We start from the raw sequence: 22,447 nt of genomic DNA, 5'->3' as shown, positions 1-22,447 counted from the left end.
AAAAAAAAAAAAAAAAGCTACGGAGAAACCCTGTCTTGAAAATCAAAAAAAAAACAAAAAACAAATAAACAAAAATATTGAAGTATTACATACTTATTTGTGAGAAAAAAATTTCTGCTAATTTCCTGGGAGTTAAAAATTAGTATATTTAAATGCATTTTATAGAGATTTTTTTACTCCTAAATGACATTATAAAGGGAAGTTAAGACAAACTGCCAATCATGAGCATGGGGGAGCTTGTCTATCTTCTCCCATCATCTGGAAGTTCCTTCTTCATTGTCTTTAGCCTTATCATTTTGCAGGTCTTTCACTAACATGAAAGGTATATTCCAAACCTTTTTGACAATACTGGAAACCTCATAAGCAGACTTTGTACGTTTTTTTCTTGAAATTAAAGAAAATAAATGACTTTATACAATTAAAAAAAACACAAAAATTAGTATAATTTTCTGCATGGATGTTTCAAACTTTGTTAATGCAAAAGTGCTAAAAGTGCAGCAATAGAAAATACCATTGCTTTCCATGGTTCTTATTTTCACTCATATAAAAAAATAATTTCACCAATATGATAAGAGTGTTCATTTTATTACATTTAAGATATTGAAATTATTGTTCCTTATAACACCAAAACTCCAATTTTAGTTATATGATGACTGGAAATTGTTTAATTGAAATAGCATCATATTTTAGTGATATTGGAATTAATTGGCATTTTTAAGGGACAATGCATAGTTCCAATATGCTAAGTATAATGACACTACATGAAAATAATAATCCCCTAACAGAATTCTAGAATAGTCTTGACGTGAAAACGCTGCCCTTTTTGTTTGCAGGGAGGATGAAAGCCAATGACATAGCATGGTGTCAGCAGATGCGCAAGAGACCTAACACAGGTGAAGATGGTGGAGAGGAAGGCCTGGGTCGATCTAAGTTCCACGTGTTCGCAATTCTGAAATGGCCAACGTGGGGCAGGGATGCGCCCTCACTAAAGTGCAAGTTTCTCCGTGTTGATCCTAAATGTATCACTTATCCTGCGGAAGAAGCCTGTGATGGCAGAGCCCCTTGGAGTTCAAGGGAGCACTCTGGAAGAGCAGAGTGCTAATACCTGCAAACATTAAGAAAGTATATTCAAATGAGGACACTTCCCTTCTCAGAAACAGAACTAACAATGACCGTTCTGATAGGCTAAGTGTGAAGGTCCACCATGGTGCGCATTCATAGCTTATGCAAGGCCGTTGAAGGCTACAGCCTCAAACCCAGCAGGGCCTTCTGTCAATCAAAAATCAATATATATTTCTATAGAATACATTAAGAATAAAACAAAAATGTGTTTATAAATGATTCTAAAATAATAATATGTAGCTCCCGGAAAAACTGTGAAACTGAAAAAAAGGAAAGGTTCTTAGACTTACTTTTACCCCAGTAAATTCTCAAGTGGTTAACTTACACAGTTCACATGCCTAAATAGGAAGTAGCCATGGACAAAGCCGCACTGGGGGTAAAAATGATCAGACAGCAGAAACACATGCAAAAATGGCATGGGCTTTGAATTAGTCAGTGTTTCTCTTGCTGAAAGATTATGTAAAAATTGTCAACAGTAAAATTACCTTGATAAAACATTTTAGAATGAAAGAATTGGGCAAGGTTCAAATATGTGCAAATATTCTGATTTACAGGATATGTGTAGTCCTGGCTGTCCTTGAACTTGCTCTGCAGACCAGGCTGGCCTTGAGTTCATAGAGACCCTTCTGCCTCTGCCTCTGAGTGCTGGGATTACAGGCGTTCCCCAAACCCACCCAGCAATCAAAATGTCTTCAGAGCTTTTAAAAATTGTACTACATTTATTTATTTATTATTCAATATGTATATGTGATTGTGTATATATGTGCATGGTGTGCATATGTGCGGTCTGTGTATGTTTGTGTGTATGTGTGTGTGTGTACGTATGTATGCGCAGAGTATTTGTGTGTATGCATGCATGTGTACTTGTTTATGTGTGTTATGTTGAGGATAGGTGTGAATATGTGTGGTGTGTGTTAGTGTCTGTGTTATGTGTGTATAGTGTGTGTGTGTGTGTGTGTGATATTTATGGAACAACGCATCTGTGGAAGTCAGAACAACTTAGAGGAACTGGTTCCCTGTTTTCACAGTGTTGGACCTGATAATCACAGTTAAGTGTGGCATTGAGCATGTTACCCCGTGAGCCATCTCCTGGGCATAGTCTTCATAATTTTAACTTAATAAAAATCTTGTTATTTACAACATGGGGAGAACAGGAGAGCATAATATTAAGTGAAATAAGGCAAGTATGCCAGGCTAATACATGATTTTATTCTTATGTGCCTCGATCCTAAAAGAACTGATTCTGCAGACATCAAGAACGTAGTGGCGCCTGCCCAGAACTTAAACGTAGGTGGTTTTGGTAGAGCCTGATTAGTGTGCACCCAACATACAGTTAGCTCTGGTGTGCTCCTACACTAGAGGAAGGCCACCCTTGATGACAAATGACTGTGTGTTTTTAAGTGGTCGGACAAAGATATTTAAGGTCTTGACGATAAACAAAGTCCAATGAGGTCATTTCACCCTTGTTAAAATAGAACACAGTATACACAGGTATTGAAACAGTAGACGGTATCCATTCAGTATGTATATTTTAATGCTTTCTATGTTAGTTAAGCAAGAATTTCTAAAGGAAACAAAATCTTTATTTCTTGATAAGCAGGGATCCTGCCTGGGTCTCGGTAACTCTCACATCAGGTTAGAAGTCACCTGTGGCAGACATTGTCTTAATTCTATAACTCAGTTTAACAGAATGGAAAGTCCCTTTCAAGATGTTCTCATTGAAATGGGCGTTCAATTTCAGGAAATAGAGTTTGCTTCACTTCAGAAAACCAAGAGGTAAGAATCCCAACGTGGAGGAGTTCCTCCATAAGAGACTTCTCTCCCTGGGTGCCACCACAGCTCACCTCCAAGGACAGAACCATGGGACGGCAGGACGTGTGATTGACAGCTGTCACAGGGGCGTGACACTGGATGAGGCCTTAAAGCTCAGCAATGCAGTTTTCTCTAGCAGGAAACATTAGAATAGCAGCAATTTGTTCTATCTAGTACTGCTTTGACGCCCAGATGATGCACAGGACATAATGCATACACCACGTACGATTACAATCCATTCCAAACACTGCAGCCAGTATGGCGAGGTAACTTATCTCAGTTGATCGACAATAACAAAAACTTCCAGGAAAAGGGATAATTCATTTGGTACACAGGAGCAACTCAGTTTTTCCTACATGTTCTCACGGGGGATTCTGCATTTGCCAAATAAGGACTACATGTTACAAGATACTAATATAAAAAGGAAAATAAGCCCAGACTTTTATTATATTTTAAGAATAATTATACTTATTACTATTACTGTATGAAGCCTATATCCCTACCACTTTATTCTAGAAAAAGATCTCTTTTTATAAAATTAAATCATGAGATATTAGGCTTCTAAAGAGACACGATATAAAATACCACGCTAGAATTAGTCTTAGAGCAGACAGGGCTACCAAGAGGGATATGAATGAGTCTGTAAGGGAGCTCTGCCCAGGGCCACACGTCCCAGACAGGTCAAAATTCCAAACGATCAATAATACAAAATGAGGCAAATAAATCAATTCAATTGAATGGGATGAGCTATCTAGGCTGTGCGCTAATTTCATTAAATTGCAGCTAGAGACAGAGCTCTGAAGACGTTAGCGGGTTTGGAAGGCTCCGATTTTTTATTTCTGATCAATAGGGAAATTCAGAAAACAGCGCAAGCTGACAGGGCAACTGAAGCCACTGGGTATTCTGCCCCGCTGCTCTTCGGGGAATTTGAAGACTGATTGGGACAGATGTCTCTGAAAATCAAGTCAGGAGGCTGAGTTAATGGGGGCTTTACAGAGAACGTGAAACAGTAGAAAACTGTATGTAGATAATTATTTCTTTGACGGTGTTTTCGTTTTCTTAAAGTTTTAGTATTTAGAACCTAAAACATCAAAATAAACATCTGGTGGTGTGGTCACATTTTTTTCTCTCAAAATTTCTGGATGTTTTACCTGTGAATTTTATTTAGAATATGAATTGTCTTAAGTGGCATAAATGCAAATATTTCAGGCTAATTCCCTTTTATTGTGATTAGAATCACACACAAACAGACTCCTTTTGGTGGTTAAAATCACTTCACCAATCTAAAGTTTATTGAAATATCACTCGTACTATTTTAAAATTACATTTATCAGTATTTGTGAATTGCACAGTGTAAGTCCAGAGTCTTCTAAAGTGTTTTTCATCACCTGTATTGTATTACTGTCACCCTCACTTTACAGAACAAATGATTGGAAAGAAGAAATATTTGGCTTTGACGGTGTCAGTCATCTAGGAAAGGACAGGGCAGTCATTGACACCTGGGTAGTGGTGCCCCAAAAAACCTTCCTCACTATCGCAGTGTGCGCAGCAACTGCACCTGCATAGCCTTGCTGTTTAAAGAAGCAGAGCTATGTTCCAAAATCGTAGGAATAGAAATCATATACTTTTCAAATTTTTAGGATAAACAGAATGTTTCAAAAATTCACTAATCTATTCCCATTTCTGAATATTTAATATATTTTCCTTACAAAAGTTCTATGGGTATTATTTGCACTGAAATAATACTCACCTTATTAACATAGCTTCTTTGGTAGTAAAATCCAACTACTATTTAGTCTAACTATTTTCAAAAACAGGCAAAACTTGGTTTCGGTGGGGAATTGTAACAATTCTGAGTATGTATCTCATTCACAAAGAATTATGGATGCTTAGCATATCAATCTAGACTTGAAGTAAAAAATCCTGAGCCCCGTATGCTTTATAACAGAAAAAAACAAAAAACAAAAACAGGAAAAGCTTCTCTTCTCTCAGTTTTGCTTGCCCCAGGTGAATAAATCCCACATGTTCTTTGACTTCAAGGTTGTGAGTATTTCCCCTTTTACTTGGCAAAAGCAGCACCTCTTCAAAATGGCTGTGCCTTCACAAACACTCTGGAAACAAGACCACAAGAAACAAGCACGTTCAATAGGCATCACTTCAATAGCTGCTCTGTATTTGTGCAAGTGATGTCTTAAGTGTTTTACTTAAGACAAGGCATTTTCCTCAAAGCCAACAATCAGTTACAAGTTCCAAGAACATCCCAAGGAAGGAGGATCACTTGCTATCTGGAAAATGGATTTGTTAAGTAAACCTACTGTAAAAAAAAAAAAAAATACATAGTATTTGATTAGAAACATTATAGCAGAGAAATCCTGTCTCGAAAAAACAAACAAACAAACAAACAAAAAAGAAACATTATAGCACTCTGTGACCAGAGTATGTCAACATACACAGGAACAGTTTAACTATATATGGTCAGATGGTTCTATTTTAGGTACGGCTATGTTGGTTCTATTTTCAGTAGGGCTATGTACCTTACATATCTCTGAGAATTATAATCTGTCCAATGATTAAGTCAAGTTATGCTTTCATTACTGTTTCAAGCCATATTCTACAATCCCTGCTGGACATCAACTCTAAACCTATTTTGGACACTGTTTCCTGGAAGTCTGGCTATCAGTAGGTGTTTATTTTATAAACACTTGATAAGTGTAAATATCGTTGGCTGAAACAGAGGAGCAGAGATGCTACAAAACGTCATTGTACAATTATCTGAAGACAGAATCCTTGGAGACCTTCCAGATGGTTCCACACAAACCGGCTCCTCCAGAGAGGTGCAAGACAGGGTTCATTCTAAAGAAACAGCTGATCACCTTTACATACTTGTTTATCTTTGAGGGAGGCCATGAAGCATCTTCATGAACACAGCAATGACCAGTACTTGAACCCATCAATCTTTATGACAAATATGAGCGTGGAGACATGTCAGCATGCCACATGTTGAAGAGCACAGAAACTGAAGAGTCTAAATTTAGTCATGATCCCAACGAGAGCTGAACTCATGGCCTTTCCCTGATTTAGTTCTGTTATGAAAGCTACCCCTACATTTCCAGCCACTTGTCACCTAATTTGTCACCCCAAATCCATATCCTCCTTGGTCCATTAGAATCTGGTGCTATGGGATTTCTATTCTGTATTTATGTCTTTTCATTGATTTGCAATGTTTAGATATGGGAAGTATCTTGAGGACCTAGGTAGGGGGAGTGTGACGTGCTGAAGAACACGTCATGTGGGAAGGTAGTCACACTAACTTTGTTTTAACACTGTTGGAGCACACCAAATTATTCTGTTGAACTCTGCACTGTCAAATACATGTAGTTTCACGCTTGTTAGGAAATTTCAACCAGTCATTTTCAAATTTGATTTGTAAGCTAAACATAAAACTCTGTTCTAAGTCATCCTTCCAAGCAACTAAACTAAACACTAACTGTCTTCTAGAGACGTCCTTGAGCAAGGACATCGTATTGATAACTAAAGGGAACAGAATGACATACAATATTTGTAGTTTTGGATCAAGAGAGATTCACAAAGGTCAAGTTTTCTTTAACGTGTCTATTTAAATTTTTATCCTTTATTATCATAACTACTGAATATCTAGGGTGATGTGTGGATAGTAAAAACTGGGCTCTTTGAGAGTGAAACGAAGCATGGAGAACAGAAAGAAAAATGCTTAGAATGTAACTAAGATATTAGTTCTTTTTAAAAAAATATTTATTTATTATGTATACAATATTCTGTCTGTGTATATGCCTGTAGGCCAGAAGAGGGCACCAGACCTCATTTCAGATGGTTGTGAGCCACCATGTAGTTACTGGGAATTGAACTCACGACTTTTGGAAGAGCAGGCAATGCTCTTAACCACTGAGCCATCTCTCCAGCCCCAAGATATTAGTTCTTAAGTCATTTCATAGCTATGTAAAATGAGATTTGCTCTTAGAGCCAATGACTTGCTAGAGGAAGAAGACCCTTTCACAGGTGACCACATTGTGCTTGAATTTCTCAGAGCCACACCAGCAGCTTTAAGCACACAAGGCTGCCGTCTTGGAAATAATACTCTGAGCTGGAACCCAAAGGAATCAAGCTTGGCGGCACCTCCAAGAGGAAAGCCATTTCTATACCAAACATTGTCTGCTTAGCAGATTCTAGGAAGACTATGCAAGTTCTTAAACACCAAAGTCAATAATATATATTCAATGACCTTAACAATGGGAAGGGTTTATGGACGTGATGTTTAGGAATATTTATGTACTCATAATGTGTTGCATGATTCAAAGTCTATTTAAAACTTAGAAGCAAAAGAGTTGATATCATTTAGATAACTCAGACATGTATTTGAGACCCATCTCTAAATATTCCATATAAAAGTACATTTAAATGATGAGCGGGAGGAATATTGCCACTAGCTCTCATACACTGAGGAAAGCAGCTGGAAACATGTAGAGAAACAGTATCTCCTAATTACTACTCTCTCTATATTTTTTTTGTTTAAATAGTCAGCTTCAATATTTTCTTGAGATCTATTGACCTAAGGGGGAAAATCTGAATTCTGTGTCTCCTTGCTATGAATTGCAAAGTTCATTATGGGCTGCAAACATGAGTGTGAAAGGAGGTGGTGAGGGTAACCGTCTTCATAACAGGCTCTGGAACGCAAAGTGATTTCCTCGAATGTCACCCAATTCCTTTGTGTGGAATAAGAGAGAGAGAGAGAGGGAGAGGAAGAGAGAGACTGAGAGAGAGACTGTGAAAAACTGGCTAACAGCCAAATATGATCCTGGAGAGTCTAAAGAGCAACAATGAGCTCCCACACTATCCCTGGTACCCAGAAAATTACATAAGAGAGTAATTAGAATATTTTTCAGGTAATTTAATTATATTGCCATAATTCCTCATAAATTTTCAGAAAAGACATAAAATATTGCAAATCACTATACTGGGCTATATAGAAGGTTCTTCATCTGGTTCAATTCAAGTTAAAACTTAGCACAAAATTGTATCTATCAGCCATATTATTTCTCAAAAGCCTTCTTTAAGCAACTTAATGTCTTTGAGGCAATTCCTCCGAATTGCAATTTTGACTAATTATATTATTGTTTTGAGCAGGAATTATTTCTACAGCATTCGTTTTGTGCAACGAAAGCATTTTCTCAAATGCTTAGTAAAAGTGTTTCACCCACTAGTTGGCTTTGTTTATTTTATTTTGAATTACATGTATCTGTATGTGTGGAGTGGGGGAGGGGACGTGAGTTTAGGTCCCAGTGGAGGTCAGAAGAGGGCATCCGATCTGCTGGAGCTAGGGTCACATGCCGCTGTGAGTGCCCCAATGTAGATCTCTTGACAAAACTAAGGTCCTCCGCAAGAGCAACAAGCTCTTTTACAGCTACCGCCATCTCTCTGGCTTCTGCTCTTGGCTTTTAAGCTGTCTTAAATATTTGAATTTGTATTTAAAATGAAATCTGCACAAATTCCTTATATAGACATGTTGGTAAGTACATTAAAAATTAATACAATACTCTTAAAATTTTTAACTGCAAACAAAATACATTCTAACTTACTATAAAAACTTTATACTGATACGCTAATATTGTCACAAAGTAATAAAATTTACATATGTCAGGCAACTGTTACTCAAATGGGCCTGAAAAAATTTAATTTCGCCAACATTCGAAAATACATATTCATATCCATATATTTCCGACAATTGAATCTCAGAATATTTCAATGAGGTCTAAGAATTTTGAACAACATGCTTCACCCATGTGTAGGACAGAAGGTGAATATTGGTAGATGAAACTGATCAAGACAACGAAAAAGCAACTTTAATGTGCTGAGTGTTCTTTTCATACAATGCCACACAGTGCTGCAGGAAATAGTTTATATAATGAAAAGAGCAGTGGAATTTGGTCTAATTATTCTGAAAATGATATGCACACACACTTTCATACACACACAATAAATTAAAAGATCCAAAACCTCTAACAGAACCATGTCTGGGAATCTATCCTATAAACAAAATCGAAATTTTATTTAAAATAATAATACACATATATATGTATTATATTGCCCTGCATTTGAATGTTCAAGAAGGGACATTTTCCTTCCTCACTGTAAGAGTTCATTTCATGGTATCACATCAACTCAAATTATTATCTAACATCTATTTAACAGCATAGTAAATAATTTTACTACTTTCTAGGCCAGCCACGTGGATGCTTGTGAGGCTGATCATGGTTGCACATGTCTGCAATACCTGCCACCCTTACATAGACAGACGCTGTCTCACAAAACCTACACAGAAGGCAGTGACAAAAGCAAATTAAACACGTTAATAGGAAAAAATTAAAAGTAATACAAAAATAAGACATGCTATTTCTAACTGTGTAAGAAATTTTTAGATGTCTTTTCTCCTTACTTTTAAGTACTAAATTTTAGAGCATGCCCAGAGTCTTTTCATACGTCAAGTACATTCTCCATAAAATACATACTCTCATCAGAATCTAAGTAAGAAGTAGAATGAACTCAAACAGTTCAAGTCAACTGTTAACTTGGATGGGGCTTTATGTGTGTGTGCTATGTGCCTGGGCAGGGTGGAAGTCAATGTCCAGTGTCCTCAATCACTCTTCGGGTTCTTTATGAAGGATGGATCCCATTGATTGGGTACACTGGCTGAACAACAATCCTGTGAGGTTTGTGATAGGTGGACAGACACCAGCAGCAGCGCCAGCTCCTGAAGTGAGTGCAGAGAGCCAGACCTCAGGTCCTTAAGCTTGGACGGCAAGCACTGTAACCACGAATCAGCTCCCCAGCCAAACCTTTAGAACTTTAATAGCACTTGGTAACCTCTGGGTAACGAGAATGTCAGGCCCATCTGAGCATGCCTTTGTTTCTGAATTCTATTATTTTCTATGTACTATATAAGAGTCTCTGTCCATTGTCTATCAGTGTGTACATAAATAAATAATATTCCTCCAAATACTTAATAGTAGTTTTTGGATTTAAACATACATGTTGGATTTTTGATATCTATAAACTTTTGATTAAGTTTATTAAAATCTGTCTTTTAAAATGCATCATCTTATAAGAATAACTAACACACAACGGTATAATGCACTTATTTTGGTTAGAACAAAAGCAGCAGAAAATACAGCTCAGTCAATAGCTCCACTCCCACAGATTCCTTTCTCTATTACAAAGTGGCTTTTTTAAAATACTAAAATAGCAGAAATAAAGAACAACAAATGCATTATTTTTTTTCAAAATTTGAGAGGCCATCTCTGCATGTAAACTGTGAAGAAAACGTTGGATGTGCTTACAGGATTCCAGATACAAAACGCACGCACGCCACGCTAGTCATGATCAGTGAACATTCTAGCCTGGAGCCACAATGAGGGAAAACGGGGTTGCTACTTAACTAAAAGTCAGCGTCGCTCTTCTGAGTGTGAAATAAAAGCGAACTGGCGACTTACAGGTAGATCTAACTAAGCAGAGCCGCTCTGCTTGGCATGAAATGGAATTGCTTGTATGAGTGCTAGAACAAAACAGTTATTTGCTATACTTAGTGTCATCATCACAAAGTAACACTCTAGAGGACATGGGCCATAACATCAGGGTCGGTATTTTCATGAACTAAATGTTTACTAAAAGATACAGTTAATATACTAGCAATAAAATTAGGGATGAGTTTGCATTTTGTTGTTTCTGAGATTATATTCATAGCACCCTCTCCTTCGCTTTCCCCTCCAAAGCCTCCCACGAACTACCTACCTAGCTCACCTTCAAATCCGTAGCCAAATTATCTTCAAATAACAAATCCTAATTTTAATTCTAACTCTCTTTCTGACAGCGGTTCCCACAGAAGTCTGAATATGGAATCAGATCCCCAGAACTGGTGTTACAAATGGTTGTGAGCGCACATGTGGATGCTGGGAACAGAACCCAGGTCCTTTGCGAAAGTAGGAAGTGCACACATACGGAGCGCACACATACGTGCATACAAAAATACAGGTAAAACACTCTTACACACAAAAATTTAAAAATAAATAAATACGAAAAGAAAAAATACCTAGGATTTTATCTATGGTAGGGGAAAATGTGTTTTTCACAGTGTTATCGTACTTATTAAGATAATTTGTATAAGATGGTTAATAGGATACCAGAAATTTTAGTACTCAGTTAAATCTTGTATTTGAAGATATTAGTAAAGTTACATATTCTGGGAGTAGTACTGTATCAGTGTGTATATATGATATATATATATGTATATATATATATCACATATAACACATATGTAAATTATCTGAAAGGTCAACTCTACTTATTTTACATTTTTTTTTCATTCTCCCTACACAATATTCTGTGCTCAGCCTTGCAAAGGTAATACACATAGCTAAGTCACTCCAGCACACGCTAAGGCCCATACAGGGCGTTCTGATTCAGAAACAAACACCTAGAAAGCTATTTCCAATACAGAAAGGCCTGCATGCAGTCAGTACAAATCAGTAAGTATAACACCCATCATCACCTCGATACATCTATTGTTTTGCTTTTGCCATCTGTCATTCTCTTTAAACGTATCAAAGCCAATCGCAGTTAAGTAATAATTTAATGTAAGAAATCAATACTCACATCAAGATCATCTTTAGCATTGTAGTAGACAACTTCATTGCTCTAAAAAGAAAAAAAAAAGAATGTTGCATTGATTAGAGAGTATAAACAAAGAAATACTGGGCCTCACAACACACTTTTGACTATTTTAAGTAACCAACTCGTTGACTATTTTAAGTAATGAGCAGAATTGCTTTTAAACTCTATCCTATGAAAGCCATGGACCCGCCAACATTTTAGAAACACTGAGGCAGTCCACTAGGGCAACCAGGACAGCACATCCTGCAGCGGAGAAACGATCCAGGACAGGACTGAGAAATATCAGCCTAAAGAACACAAGGACTTCATGGCGAGTGCTCATTTGGTATACACAGAAAAATACATAAATATAATAAATAATGAACCTTACTAAAATTAGGTAAAACAGCCGGGCGGTGGTGGCGCACGCCTTTAATCCCAGCACTCGGGAGGCAGAGGCAGGCGGATCTCTGTGAGTTCGAGACCAGCCTGGTCTACAGAGCTAGTTCCAGGATAGGCAAAGCCACAGAGAAACCCTGTATCAAAAAACCAAAAAAACTAAAAAAAATTAAAAAAAAATAAAATTAGGTAAAACAATTTTATATTAGTGTTAAAAGTTTTTAATCTTCATCTATAACTTTCTACAGGATCAATATTTGAAGACATATTATGCAATCTCAGAAACTGTTCATCAGATTTAAGTATCTGAATTCAGATAGTAAAGGGTACCAAATCATATAACTGTCAGATTATATAACTATCAAATTAGATTAGAATATTATTTCTCGCTGGGTATTGGTGGTGCATGCCTTTAATTCCAGTACTTGGGAAGCAGAGGCAGGTGGATCTCTGTGAGTTTGAGGCCAGCCTGATCTACAGAGTGAGTTCCAAGATATCCAGTGCTACACAAAGAAACCCTGTCTCAAAAAAAAAATCACAGCAAATTATTTCAATTCTTGTGAAGTAGTAAATGAGTATGCACACTTCCCAAGAATAAACAACAGACAGGTCCTCTGAACACGGTTGCTGAAATATACTGAAAGTGTGTACTTCCAGATGTGGTTTATCTTATGTGCGAGACTGTTTAGTCTCATGCACATGTGCATGCCTAGTGCTCGTGGGGGGCAGAGGAGGCTGCTGGATCCCCTGGCACTCATGAGCTGCCATGGAGGCTCTGGAAACTGAACTCAGATATTCTGCAAGTATAACCAACTCTCTAAATTGTTGGTCCATCTCTCTGGCCTCAAAAATACTGAAAATATTACACAGAACTCTAAACTATTCACCAGAAGGACATTATAAAAGAACAAAACTGACTGTCAGGGATTTCAATCCTTTTCTTGCATTGGGAGAATAGTTCTGCATATCTGTCTCAGCAAATTGGACACTATATAAAGACGCGTTTTTTTTTTCTGTGTCGTGAATATTTGCCAGCATGGATAATTCCAAAATTGCAATAATAGAAATCAATAATCCACTATTTTTTAGAGGAAATTTACTTGGACTCTATTTTTAAAGACAGTAAGTTGAGGTGCAGGCCTCAGTAAAAGAGATGAGTGCCCCACCAGCCAGCTGAGCTGGCCCGTTCCAGAGGTTCAGTTCCCCAAGATCCATCCCACAGCGCTTGCTTTCCTCCCTCCTCACCCCCACCACTGCTGAGCCCTGCCCTCACCTCCTGTGACTCCTATTCCATAGTTGCAGGCCACACCAGTCACTAAATATGTAGAAGATTCTCCCCCTTGCCAGTAAAACTGACACGCTCCCAAAATACTGCTCTCTAAGACCCGTTCCACAATACCTCCTTCCTCAACAGCCCCACCACTGCTGGGTGTTCCCCCCACCCTGGCTGACTGTCACTGCTAAGTTCAGACCACACCAGTCAGAAGAAAAGAGGTCCCCTTACTGAAATAAATGCCAAGCAAGCTTCCTGAACGCCAGTTCCCAACCTGGACAGATAACCTAAAAGATCAGAGGTCACACTAGTCATCAAAAATCCAGGTCACAAAAGACCACAAGGCCAAAGAAGTAACAGAAAACAAGGAAAGGAAACACACACACACAGACACACAGAAAGCAAATTCAGAAATTGGGAATTAAACCTAATGATCCCAAATCTGGATGCCTAAACACCAGTGTAAGAATACAGTAAGCAAAGAGCCCAGGTAACATGGCCCAAGCAGAGCCCAACTATCCTGACAGAAAGACCTGAATATGCTAATGCAGCAGAAACACAAGAAAACAACCTTAAAAGAAACTTTGTGAAGATGATAGAGGACCTTAAAGAGGAAATGAAAAACTCCCTTGAAGAAGTGGAAGAAATTATGAGGAAATCAATAAACCCATTAAGGAATACAAAGAAAAAACAAAGTGAGGAAAACTATTCAAGACTTGAAAATTAAAATAGAAAATTGAAAAAGAAAACACAAACTGAGGGAAATTAAAGCAATTCCACTAAAACCAGGGACTAGACAAGGGTACTCACCCTCTCCATACCTATTCCATACAGTACTTGAAGTTTTAGCTAGAGCAATTCGATAACTAAAGGAAATCAAGGGGATACAAATTGGAAAGGAAGAAGTCAAAATATTGCTATTTGTAGATGATATGATATGATAGACACATAAGAAACCCCAAAATTCTACCAGGGAACTTCTATAGTTCATAAATACCTTTAGAGGAATTGTTGGATCCAAACTTAACTCAAAAAAGTCAGTAGCCACCTATATACAAATGATAAAGGGCTGTGAAAGAAATCAGAGAAACAACACCCTTCCCAAGAGCAAGAAAGAGTATAAAATACCTTATAACTTGCACCAAGCAAGTGAAAGACCTGTATGACAAGAACTTCAGATATTTGAAAAAAAGAAATTGGAGAAGATAGCAGAAGATGGAAAGATTGATCCAGCTTGAAACCCATGCCGTGAGAGGAAGCTCATCCCTGACGTTGGGTGAAGGGCTAGGACCCAGAGGTGGAACAACCCAGGCACCTTAGGCTAGAACCAAATACAACTGCCCAACACAAAACAAAACAAAAAAATGGTCAATGAAACAATCCCTAATGACATTCTGCTATACCCATAGATCGGAGCTTAGCCAAAGGGTCATCAGAGAAGCTTCACCCAGCAACTGACGCAATTAGATGCAGAGACCCATTGCCAAACATTAGGCAGAGCTTAGGGAAAGCCAGAGGAAGAAGAAGAGGATGGGTTGAAGGAGCCAGAGGGGTCAAGGACACAAGAAAATCCACAGAGTCAACTAACCTTGGTTCACAGAGACTCGGAGACTTGGTACAGAGACCCTCTGTACATATATTACAGTTCTGTAGCTTGATCTTTTGGTAGGACTCCTAACAATGTGGGCAGTGGCTGTGTTCTACTCCGTTGTCTGTCTTTGGGACAGCTTTCCACCTACCAGGTTGCCTTGCCCAATCTTCATAGGAAAGGAGGCTCCTAGTCTCACTGCAACTTGATATACCATGGCTGGTTGATATTCATGGGAGGCCTGCCCTTTTCTTCAGAGAAAAGGAGAAGGAGATGGGTTGGGAAGGGAGGACTGGATGGGGCTCTGGCAGGAGAGGAGGGAGGGGGCTCTGTCTGTAATGCAAAAACAGACTAAATAAATAAATAAATAAACCACATACTATGTTATTATAGCTTCTTCATAGAAAAAATATGTGAAAGTCGTGACATTTAGAAAAAAAGTAGTTAATTGTCACTTTGGAAGTCTGGACAAACAGCTCTACAGTTAACCGTGTGTTCTGCTCTTTTATGGGAACATAGGCTGGCTTATGTTTCTCTAAGCTCCAGAAAACCCCAAGTCCTCTTAAGGTCTCTGGACATTTTCACTCACACACACGCACACACGCACACACACACACACTTATAAATCTTTTGAAAAGCTGTCACCTTCTTCACGTGTTCACAGGTCTCAGCGTGTGTCTGAATGTATGCATCTCCACAAAGCTTTGCTTCCCAAGTTTCAGAGCCCAGTATCTCCCTGCTGTTTCTGATTTGAAAAGCCTATCTTGAGACTGAGAAGACTATGCGAGTCTCTGTGAAGACTGAAGAACCCCAAACTGTAAATATTGGAACATATGCTTCATCTCCTGGATTAAAACCCATAAACTGCAATTTGTTTCAAAAAGGATTGACTGAACTTTAAAAAAAATATTGATTTTTGAAGTGACTGGGTAGTGAACTTTAATGACAGCAGAATTTCCAATTCCTGGAACTTGTTACAGCATCCTTTGTGAGTGAATTAAATACAAAGCAGGACACACTCCCAAGTCCCCCCGAGACCCACACCTAATCACCGCTTTATTGATTCCACTTGCCAAGCAGTCCTTTAGGTTTCAGAGACAATTTTCAGTTCTGGAGTGCGGATCCTCTCAACTGAAACATAGAGGAAGTTACACTGCATGGCAAACTTCACCTTGGAGCATGTGCTTCTTGTATTTACAGAATCAGAGCAGATAGAGAACCGAGTGAAGCCGTGTTAAATTCCAAACCTTTAAGAACAGTCGGGTCAACAGAGACTTATGTATGCATCATTGGACCATGTCAGGAAATCAGGAAATGCATCCAAACCCCCTTCTCCTGCTGGAAACAGTTCAATTAGGCAGGACACCCTACAAGTGTAGGATTACATTTGGTAGACAGCGCCAAAGTCAAGGGACGCAACTGATTTATCAAATTGTTTCCTCTGTGTGATCGAGCAATGAGTTTAAGCCCCCCATGCAGGAGGGTCCCGCAGGTTGTCAGGAGACAATCAAGTATGACGGGCACGCTAGTAACTCAAACCAAACATTTTGATTGTGCTGAGATAAATTTTATGTGAAATCTAAATTCAATCAAGCAAAATGAAACTCTTAAAAATTCAAGTTTGAGCATTTCTAACATATTCTTATTTTTACTGTACTGCAATTTATATAAATCCTGTTATTCAACTATACTTTTAGAAATTGTTCATTTCTCCTAAACCTGTTTTGGAAAATGATAATCTGAAATTTATTTAAATTTTATGCAATTATACCAGGTTTTCTGGGTTTGAGATGACATCATAAATTATACTTGATATGTTAAAATTAACTGAAAAATTCAAATGCTGCATATGTGTGTATGATTTAAATTTAAATATATGTGCAATATACAAACTATATATATATATGCACATACAGTTATGTTACACTGAATTAGTCATAAAATTATAATGTAAACTAAACATCTTCATCCCTTTTTGGAGCCTAATCTGTAAAATTTTCTATTTTAAAAGAGTTAATTCCTAACATAGTTTTTTTTAACACGGTCTAAATATATTTATATTTAAGACAAATGTGTTTTTGGAGAAGTTAAGACAATGATGAGCCACCAAGTCAAAGCCCTGTTCTTGATTTGGGAAGGTGACAGACCTTAGCGGAATGAGCAACACCTAGAGAGACACACCTTATCACTGTACGTCTTTTCTGCTAATGGATGGGATGTGGCTTAGGACCACCACCAGTGAATGTGACGTGGCCTTAGGACCACCGCCAGTGAATGTGACGTGGCCTTAGGACCACCACTAGTAAATGTGACGTGGCCTTAGGACCACCACCAGTGAATGTGACGTGGCCTTAGGACCACCACCAGTGAATGTGACGTGGATTTAGGACCACCACCAGTGAATGTGACGTGGATTTAGGACTACCACTAGTAAATGTGATGTGGCCTTAGGACCACCGCCAGTAAATGTGACGTGGCCTTAGGACCACCACCAGTGAATGTGATGTGGCTTTAGGACCACCACCAGTGAATGTGACGTGGCCTTAGGACCACCACCAGTGAATGTGACGTGGCCTTAGGACCACCGCCAGTGAATGTGACGTGGCCTTAGGACCACCACCAGTGAATGTGACGTGGCCTTAGGACCACCGCCAGTAAAAGTGACGTGGCCTTAGGACCACCGCCAGTAAATGTGATGTGGCCTTAGGACCACCGCCAGTGAATGTGATGTGGCTTTAGGACCACCACCAGTGAATGTGACATGGCCTTAGGACCACCACCAGTAAGTGTGACGTGGCCTTAGGACCACCGCCAGTGAATGTGACGTGGCCTTAGGACCACCGCCACTGAATGTGATGTGGCCTTAGGACCACCGCTTCAAGAAGTGGCCAACATCTCAGGCCGATTCCTTCTCCCCTGACAGCATCCTCTGCCTCCAGTCCACTTAAAATTTTGTTTAGAAAGATTTCTAGATAGCATAAGCAGTCTGATCCCAAACCCTCGACAATTACTTCAGTGTAACTGGCTCCATGACTTGAATGGATTTGTTGCACTCAGATTAGGTTACATTTCTCCACATACCATAGTATGTAGTTTATGTAGCAGAAACAATAGCGGCAAATGAGTATACTTGCCTAGTCCTAATCATGACCGTCGGCAATTATTCCACCTACTTAGGGCTAAGTGCTGGAGAACAACAGGATGACTGATAGCTACAGCTCTTCCTGAGGGAGCACAGGAGCCCATTTCAGCACCTAAGTGGCAAGAAGTCTCAGGTGAGGGCCAGTAACACCTAAATGTGCTACAATTAATCTCTCTTGATATTTGTAGGTGGCAGATAATTAGACATCGCAAAGAATTAACTATATTTCCTTCTTATTAATGAGAGAGAGGGGCGGGGGAGAAGAGATTGTTAATTACTTACCTGGCCTCACTAAAAGTTCCCTGAGTCCTTCCTTCGAGGAAGTAGCCAGACTAGTATTATTTGCAGGTTTAATTAAACTATAGCATATAAACTAAGAGCCATAGGTATTGGTGATAGAATAAGTTTATCGTGTTTCTTAACTAGAACTAAAGATTTTGAACATCATCACCTAAGAAAAGAGTCCAGATAGAAACAATTGCTTCCGACGGTTTTCAGAGCAAGGTAAAACATTATGGGATATAGCCAGCAACAGCGGCAACTAGATCTTAGACTAGCAAAACCTACAGAGGGCTATTTTTCAAAATGAAGTCATTTCAGATGACAAAAACAAATCATTTTGCTTCTGATTTTAAGCCCGTAAGTTAGACGCGCATTATCTGCTTGAAATAAATGGACTTATATGGACCATTCTCATATAATAATGCCGCTTGGTGAAGTTTAAAATGCTCCCTAGTTGAGAGATAAATTACTTTAGTCTCTTGGTATCTATTGGGAATCAAAATCAAATCTGGGCAAAATAGGCTACTCCGTCTTAGAAATGTATATTATGAGTGACAGCTTCTGCATGCCAGGTACTATAAAACTTGTTCTCTGAGGAATACTTATGTTAAAATCTGAGGTCTCAGAACTAAGATCAAATTCAAGTATAGAGCTTTAACATTTAAGAATAAATGTCTAGTAAATTTTATTCATGTCAAACCTGTGATGATTTCTCAACACATGATGTTACTATTGTTTTAAAAACCTAATTGGTGAAGGGTTCCACATGTTATATAACAGGGGTCTTAGCTGTGTTTGTGCAAGAGTCATGCTAACTGATGCTAAACTGACAGTGGTACCTGTCTTTGCATCCGAAATTAAGTACTTGTGTTTCCCAGTCTCCTCCTGAGCTTCCTGCCTTTATGAATGCAGGGTTACTAGTTCCTAGAGACAGTCAGGACAGTCTGATGCTAAATCAACTCACCTAATAGTGTTTAGTCTTTGAGAAACAGTCATTCATCCTATGTTGTTTTATAGTTCATCTTAAAATACAGATTCAATTTTTATACTGATGTAATTAGCTTAATGAAAGAATAAGACAGGAAAACAATGTATTCCTGCTGTAAGCTTATTTTTCATACTTACGAAACATGTTATTTAACATTTAGTCCTAGGGTAATTTTCATATTTATAACATCATCGGGTTAAGCTCCACTATAGTGCCTGTGAAGTAACATATTATTAGATAGCTCAGCATACATTAACCGATCATTAAGTCAAAGCCTCTTAGGGAAAGTGACAAGAGTAAACAACAATAGGCCCACTGGCCTTTATTATGCATATCAACCCAAAGGGATTCCATCCTTAATATTTACACTGAAACTACTGACACAATTGGAAACCCCATCCTTAATGAAAGAAATAACTGTACTGCTCCCAATAGGAAATGTGAATTATGTCTATAAAAAAGAAAGACACTTTTAATGGAGAGATTATGGTGTTTCCAATAGAATCGTGACAGTGCTTTACAAAAGCACAGAGTGTTTTGAATATGTTTTAAACTGGACTGCCTGGTAATGGCTATAAAAAGCTATAGAAAATTATTAGAAATTCCACATTAAGACAGTAAAATGGAAAAAATATATACGGCTTTTAAAGAAAGTTTCAAATAGAACAAACGTGTGCACACACCACATAAACATACAACACACACAATTCAAATAAAATATAGTATAGAGTATGCTTAGAGAAAACCCACAAGAAAATCTAAGTGGAAATTTATTTCAGAGTTCTTTGCATCGTGGCCCTCAAGAAGGACCAATTTCTTTAAGCGTCAAGAGCAGTACCAATTTATTTCTTCATCTTATAGACTTTAATAGCAATCTGTCTCTGAACTATTCCCGTGTTCCAGATGAATTTAATAAAGAGAAGACCTGAGACACCGAGTAAAGGCAAAAGTAGAATATGAGAAGATAAATATGTTATTTTCTGCAGGCCCCAAATCCCCGAGGAATTCCAGTTCATAACTAAGCAAAGCGCAATCCTGACGCTGGAGGACGGGCTCTGTTCTGCTGCAGTCTGCAGTTCCAAGGAAGCTTTGGTGAGATTCATTAAAATCACTCATAGTTATCCACGAAAATCGCATTTAGCATGTCCTTCCTACTGACCTAGACAACACAAAGCTTTTCTTGACTTCTGATTAACCTTAAGAGCACTTGACCACATGACACGAGGTTTTAGCGGTAAAATCACGTTAATTTGTCCCATCCCATAATTAGCAGAGCATCTCCAGATCTACCATTTTCAATCTTAGAAAATCACCACTCTGAAACGAAATATAAAGGCCCACTTTATGGTACTGAATTAATTACTGAGTGTAAAAGAGTCTGTCAAACATCAAGATCTGAAGAATGTTAAAGGTATCACTGCTATGCCAATTCATCTCACAGCCTACTGGCCACCAGGAGCAATGCATCTGGAGACGCAGACAGGGGCGCACTGTGCCTAGGGCATGCTGGGATTTGCATTAAATTGCTTAAAGCTGGCAACATCTTTTAGATACAGAAGAGCCCAATCACCAAAGATAGTATGCTAAAATTTTAATTAACATTTCAGTATATTGCTCCTTGAATTCCCCATTCTTTTTATTCCTCCCTCCCCACCGAAACAATGGGCTTCCACACTCTAGATAAATAGGGAGAACCTAGCAAACAGCACTAAAACAAACGTTTTTGTTTCATTTGAAAAGCAGGCTATACCTTAGTTCATTTAAGGCGAAAGTCATAAAGTCCAGCCTTCTGAAAGCAGAATGGGATCATACTTAAAGGTGGATTGTGTCATATGCAAGAGAATAATCTAGGCAGTCTGAACAGTAGACTGTTGTCACCTACTGCTCAGAATACAGCATCAGGAACACGGAGCACGGTGCTCCTCTTTAGGAACAGGGCTGCTGAGAACTAAGTTTGCCTGGAAGAAGAAGTCAAAAGAGAAGGAACAGAGTGAAGCCACAGAGGAAGCGAATAGCAAAGGGCAGGTGAGGTGCACACCGAATACCAGAACCAAGAGGCCTGCAGGCCTCTCAAGACTTGTGTGCCTGGGGGAGCTTTCCTTCCTGATGACCTCCCTCAGCTTCCTAATACTTCCAATGGCGCCTTCTGCTGTTCACCAACACTGTGTCAGGGACAACATAAGGAGTCGCTCTCTGGTTATTATGGAATGATGGGTGAAGGCCTGCTTCACAGGCCAACCGCACGGAGATCCTCGGCCTGTAGGCATCTCATAGTACACTGTGCTCTGTTGTGTGGCCAAGGAGGCAGAGACAGGGAAGCCGTCAGCACCCAGGCCCGTGCTTGGCTGGAGAGCCTCACAAGCCAAGCTGACGACAGCACATGAGATTGCTCCCCCTACAAGCTCAGTGAAACATCTGACGAGCTTTACCCTCCACAGGAGGCCTTGGTGGACTGATTTTTCACCTGCTATCCATTTAGAACCAGCCACTAAGATTAGAACTTGACCCGAGGTCATCTACTTAGGAGATGATAATCCCATCTGACAGTGGGGTTTGCACAGCACCTCCAGAGAAGTTCCTATGAATGAAGACCCGAGTGGAGGCAGAGTTGTAACGGAAGCACACTGTTTGTAAAGAGACAGCACACTTACACAAGGAATGGGAGTAGGGCAAAGGAAGAAATATCAATGGCTCAAAAGAACCCACTGAGCAGCATTAGGCTCGTTGGCTCATTTAGACAGCACAGACCTTTTCACGCACACTAAAATACACTTAACTCTACATACATAGGACTTCGGGGGTTGTGTGTCTCAGCATCTGCAATCTGTTGATGCGTTTTATAAACAGACAAAGCCACCTTCTGACATTAGAGGACCTCTGCTTCTGAGCCTGAGGTACTCTTTGCTGTAGCTGGCTAGATCAGGGCTCCTCCAGCCTTCCACTTTGCCAAGGTGGTAGATTTTACTAGGCTTTCCACAAGCTCCCCCCCCTTCTCTCTCTCTCTGTCTGTCTCTATCTGTCTCTGTCTGTCTCTCTCTCTGTCTCTGTCTCTCTCTCTGTCTCTCTCTCCTCTGTCTCTCTCTGTCTGTCTCTCTGTCTGTCTCTCTGTCTGTCTCTCTCTGTCTCTCTCTCTCTCTCTCTCTCTCTCTCTCTCTCTCTCTC

At 39.1% G+C, this 22,447-nt stretch overlaps 1 protein-coding gene across 2 annotated transcripts in view; it reads right to left on the bottom strand.

The window, feature by feature from the left end:
* Nucleotides 1–22,447, bottom strand: part of Cacna2d1 (calcium voltage-gated channel auxiliary subunit alpha2delta 1) — a 441,225-nt gene that overhangs the window by 175,811 nt on the left and 242,967 nt on the right. For both annotated transcript variants that reach the window (XM_005358331.3, XM_005358334.3), the window contains exon 5: nucleotides 11,617–11,658. In XM_005358331.3, the coding sequence (XP_005358388.1) occupies nucleotides 11,617–11,658 (42 nt within the window). The remainder of the gene's footprint in view (nucleotides 1–11,616; nucleotides 11,659–22,447) is intronic.

Source organism: Microtus ochrogaster, chromosome 26 (genome assembly GCF_000317375.1).
Source record: "Microtus ochrogaster isolate Prairie Vole_2 chromosome 26, MicOch1.0, whole genome shotgun sequence".
Classification (NCBI taxonomy): Eukaryota; Metazoa; Chordata; class Mammalia; order Rodentia; family Cricetidae; genus Microtus; species Microtus ochrogaster.
Note: the sequence above shows the minus strand (reverse complement) of the source record. Positions and strands in the feature narration are given on the sequence as shown.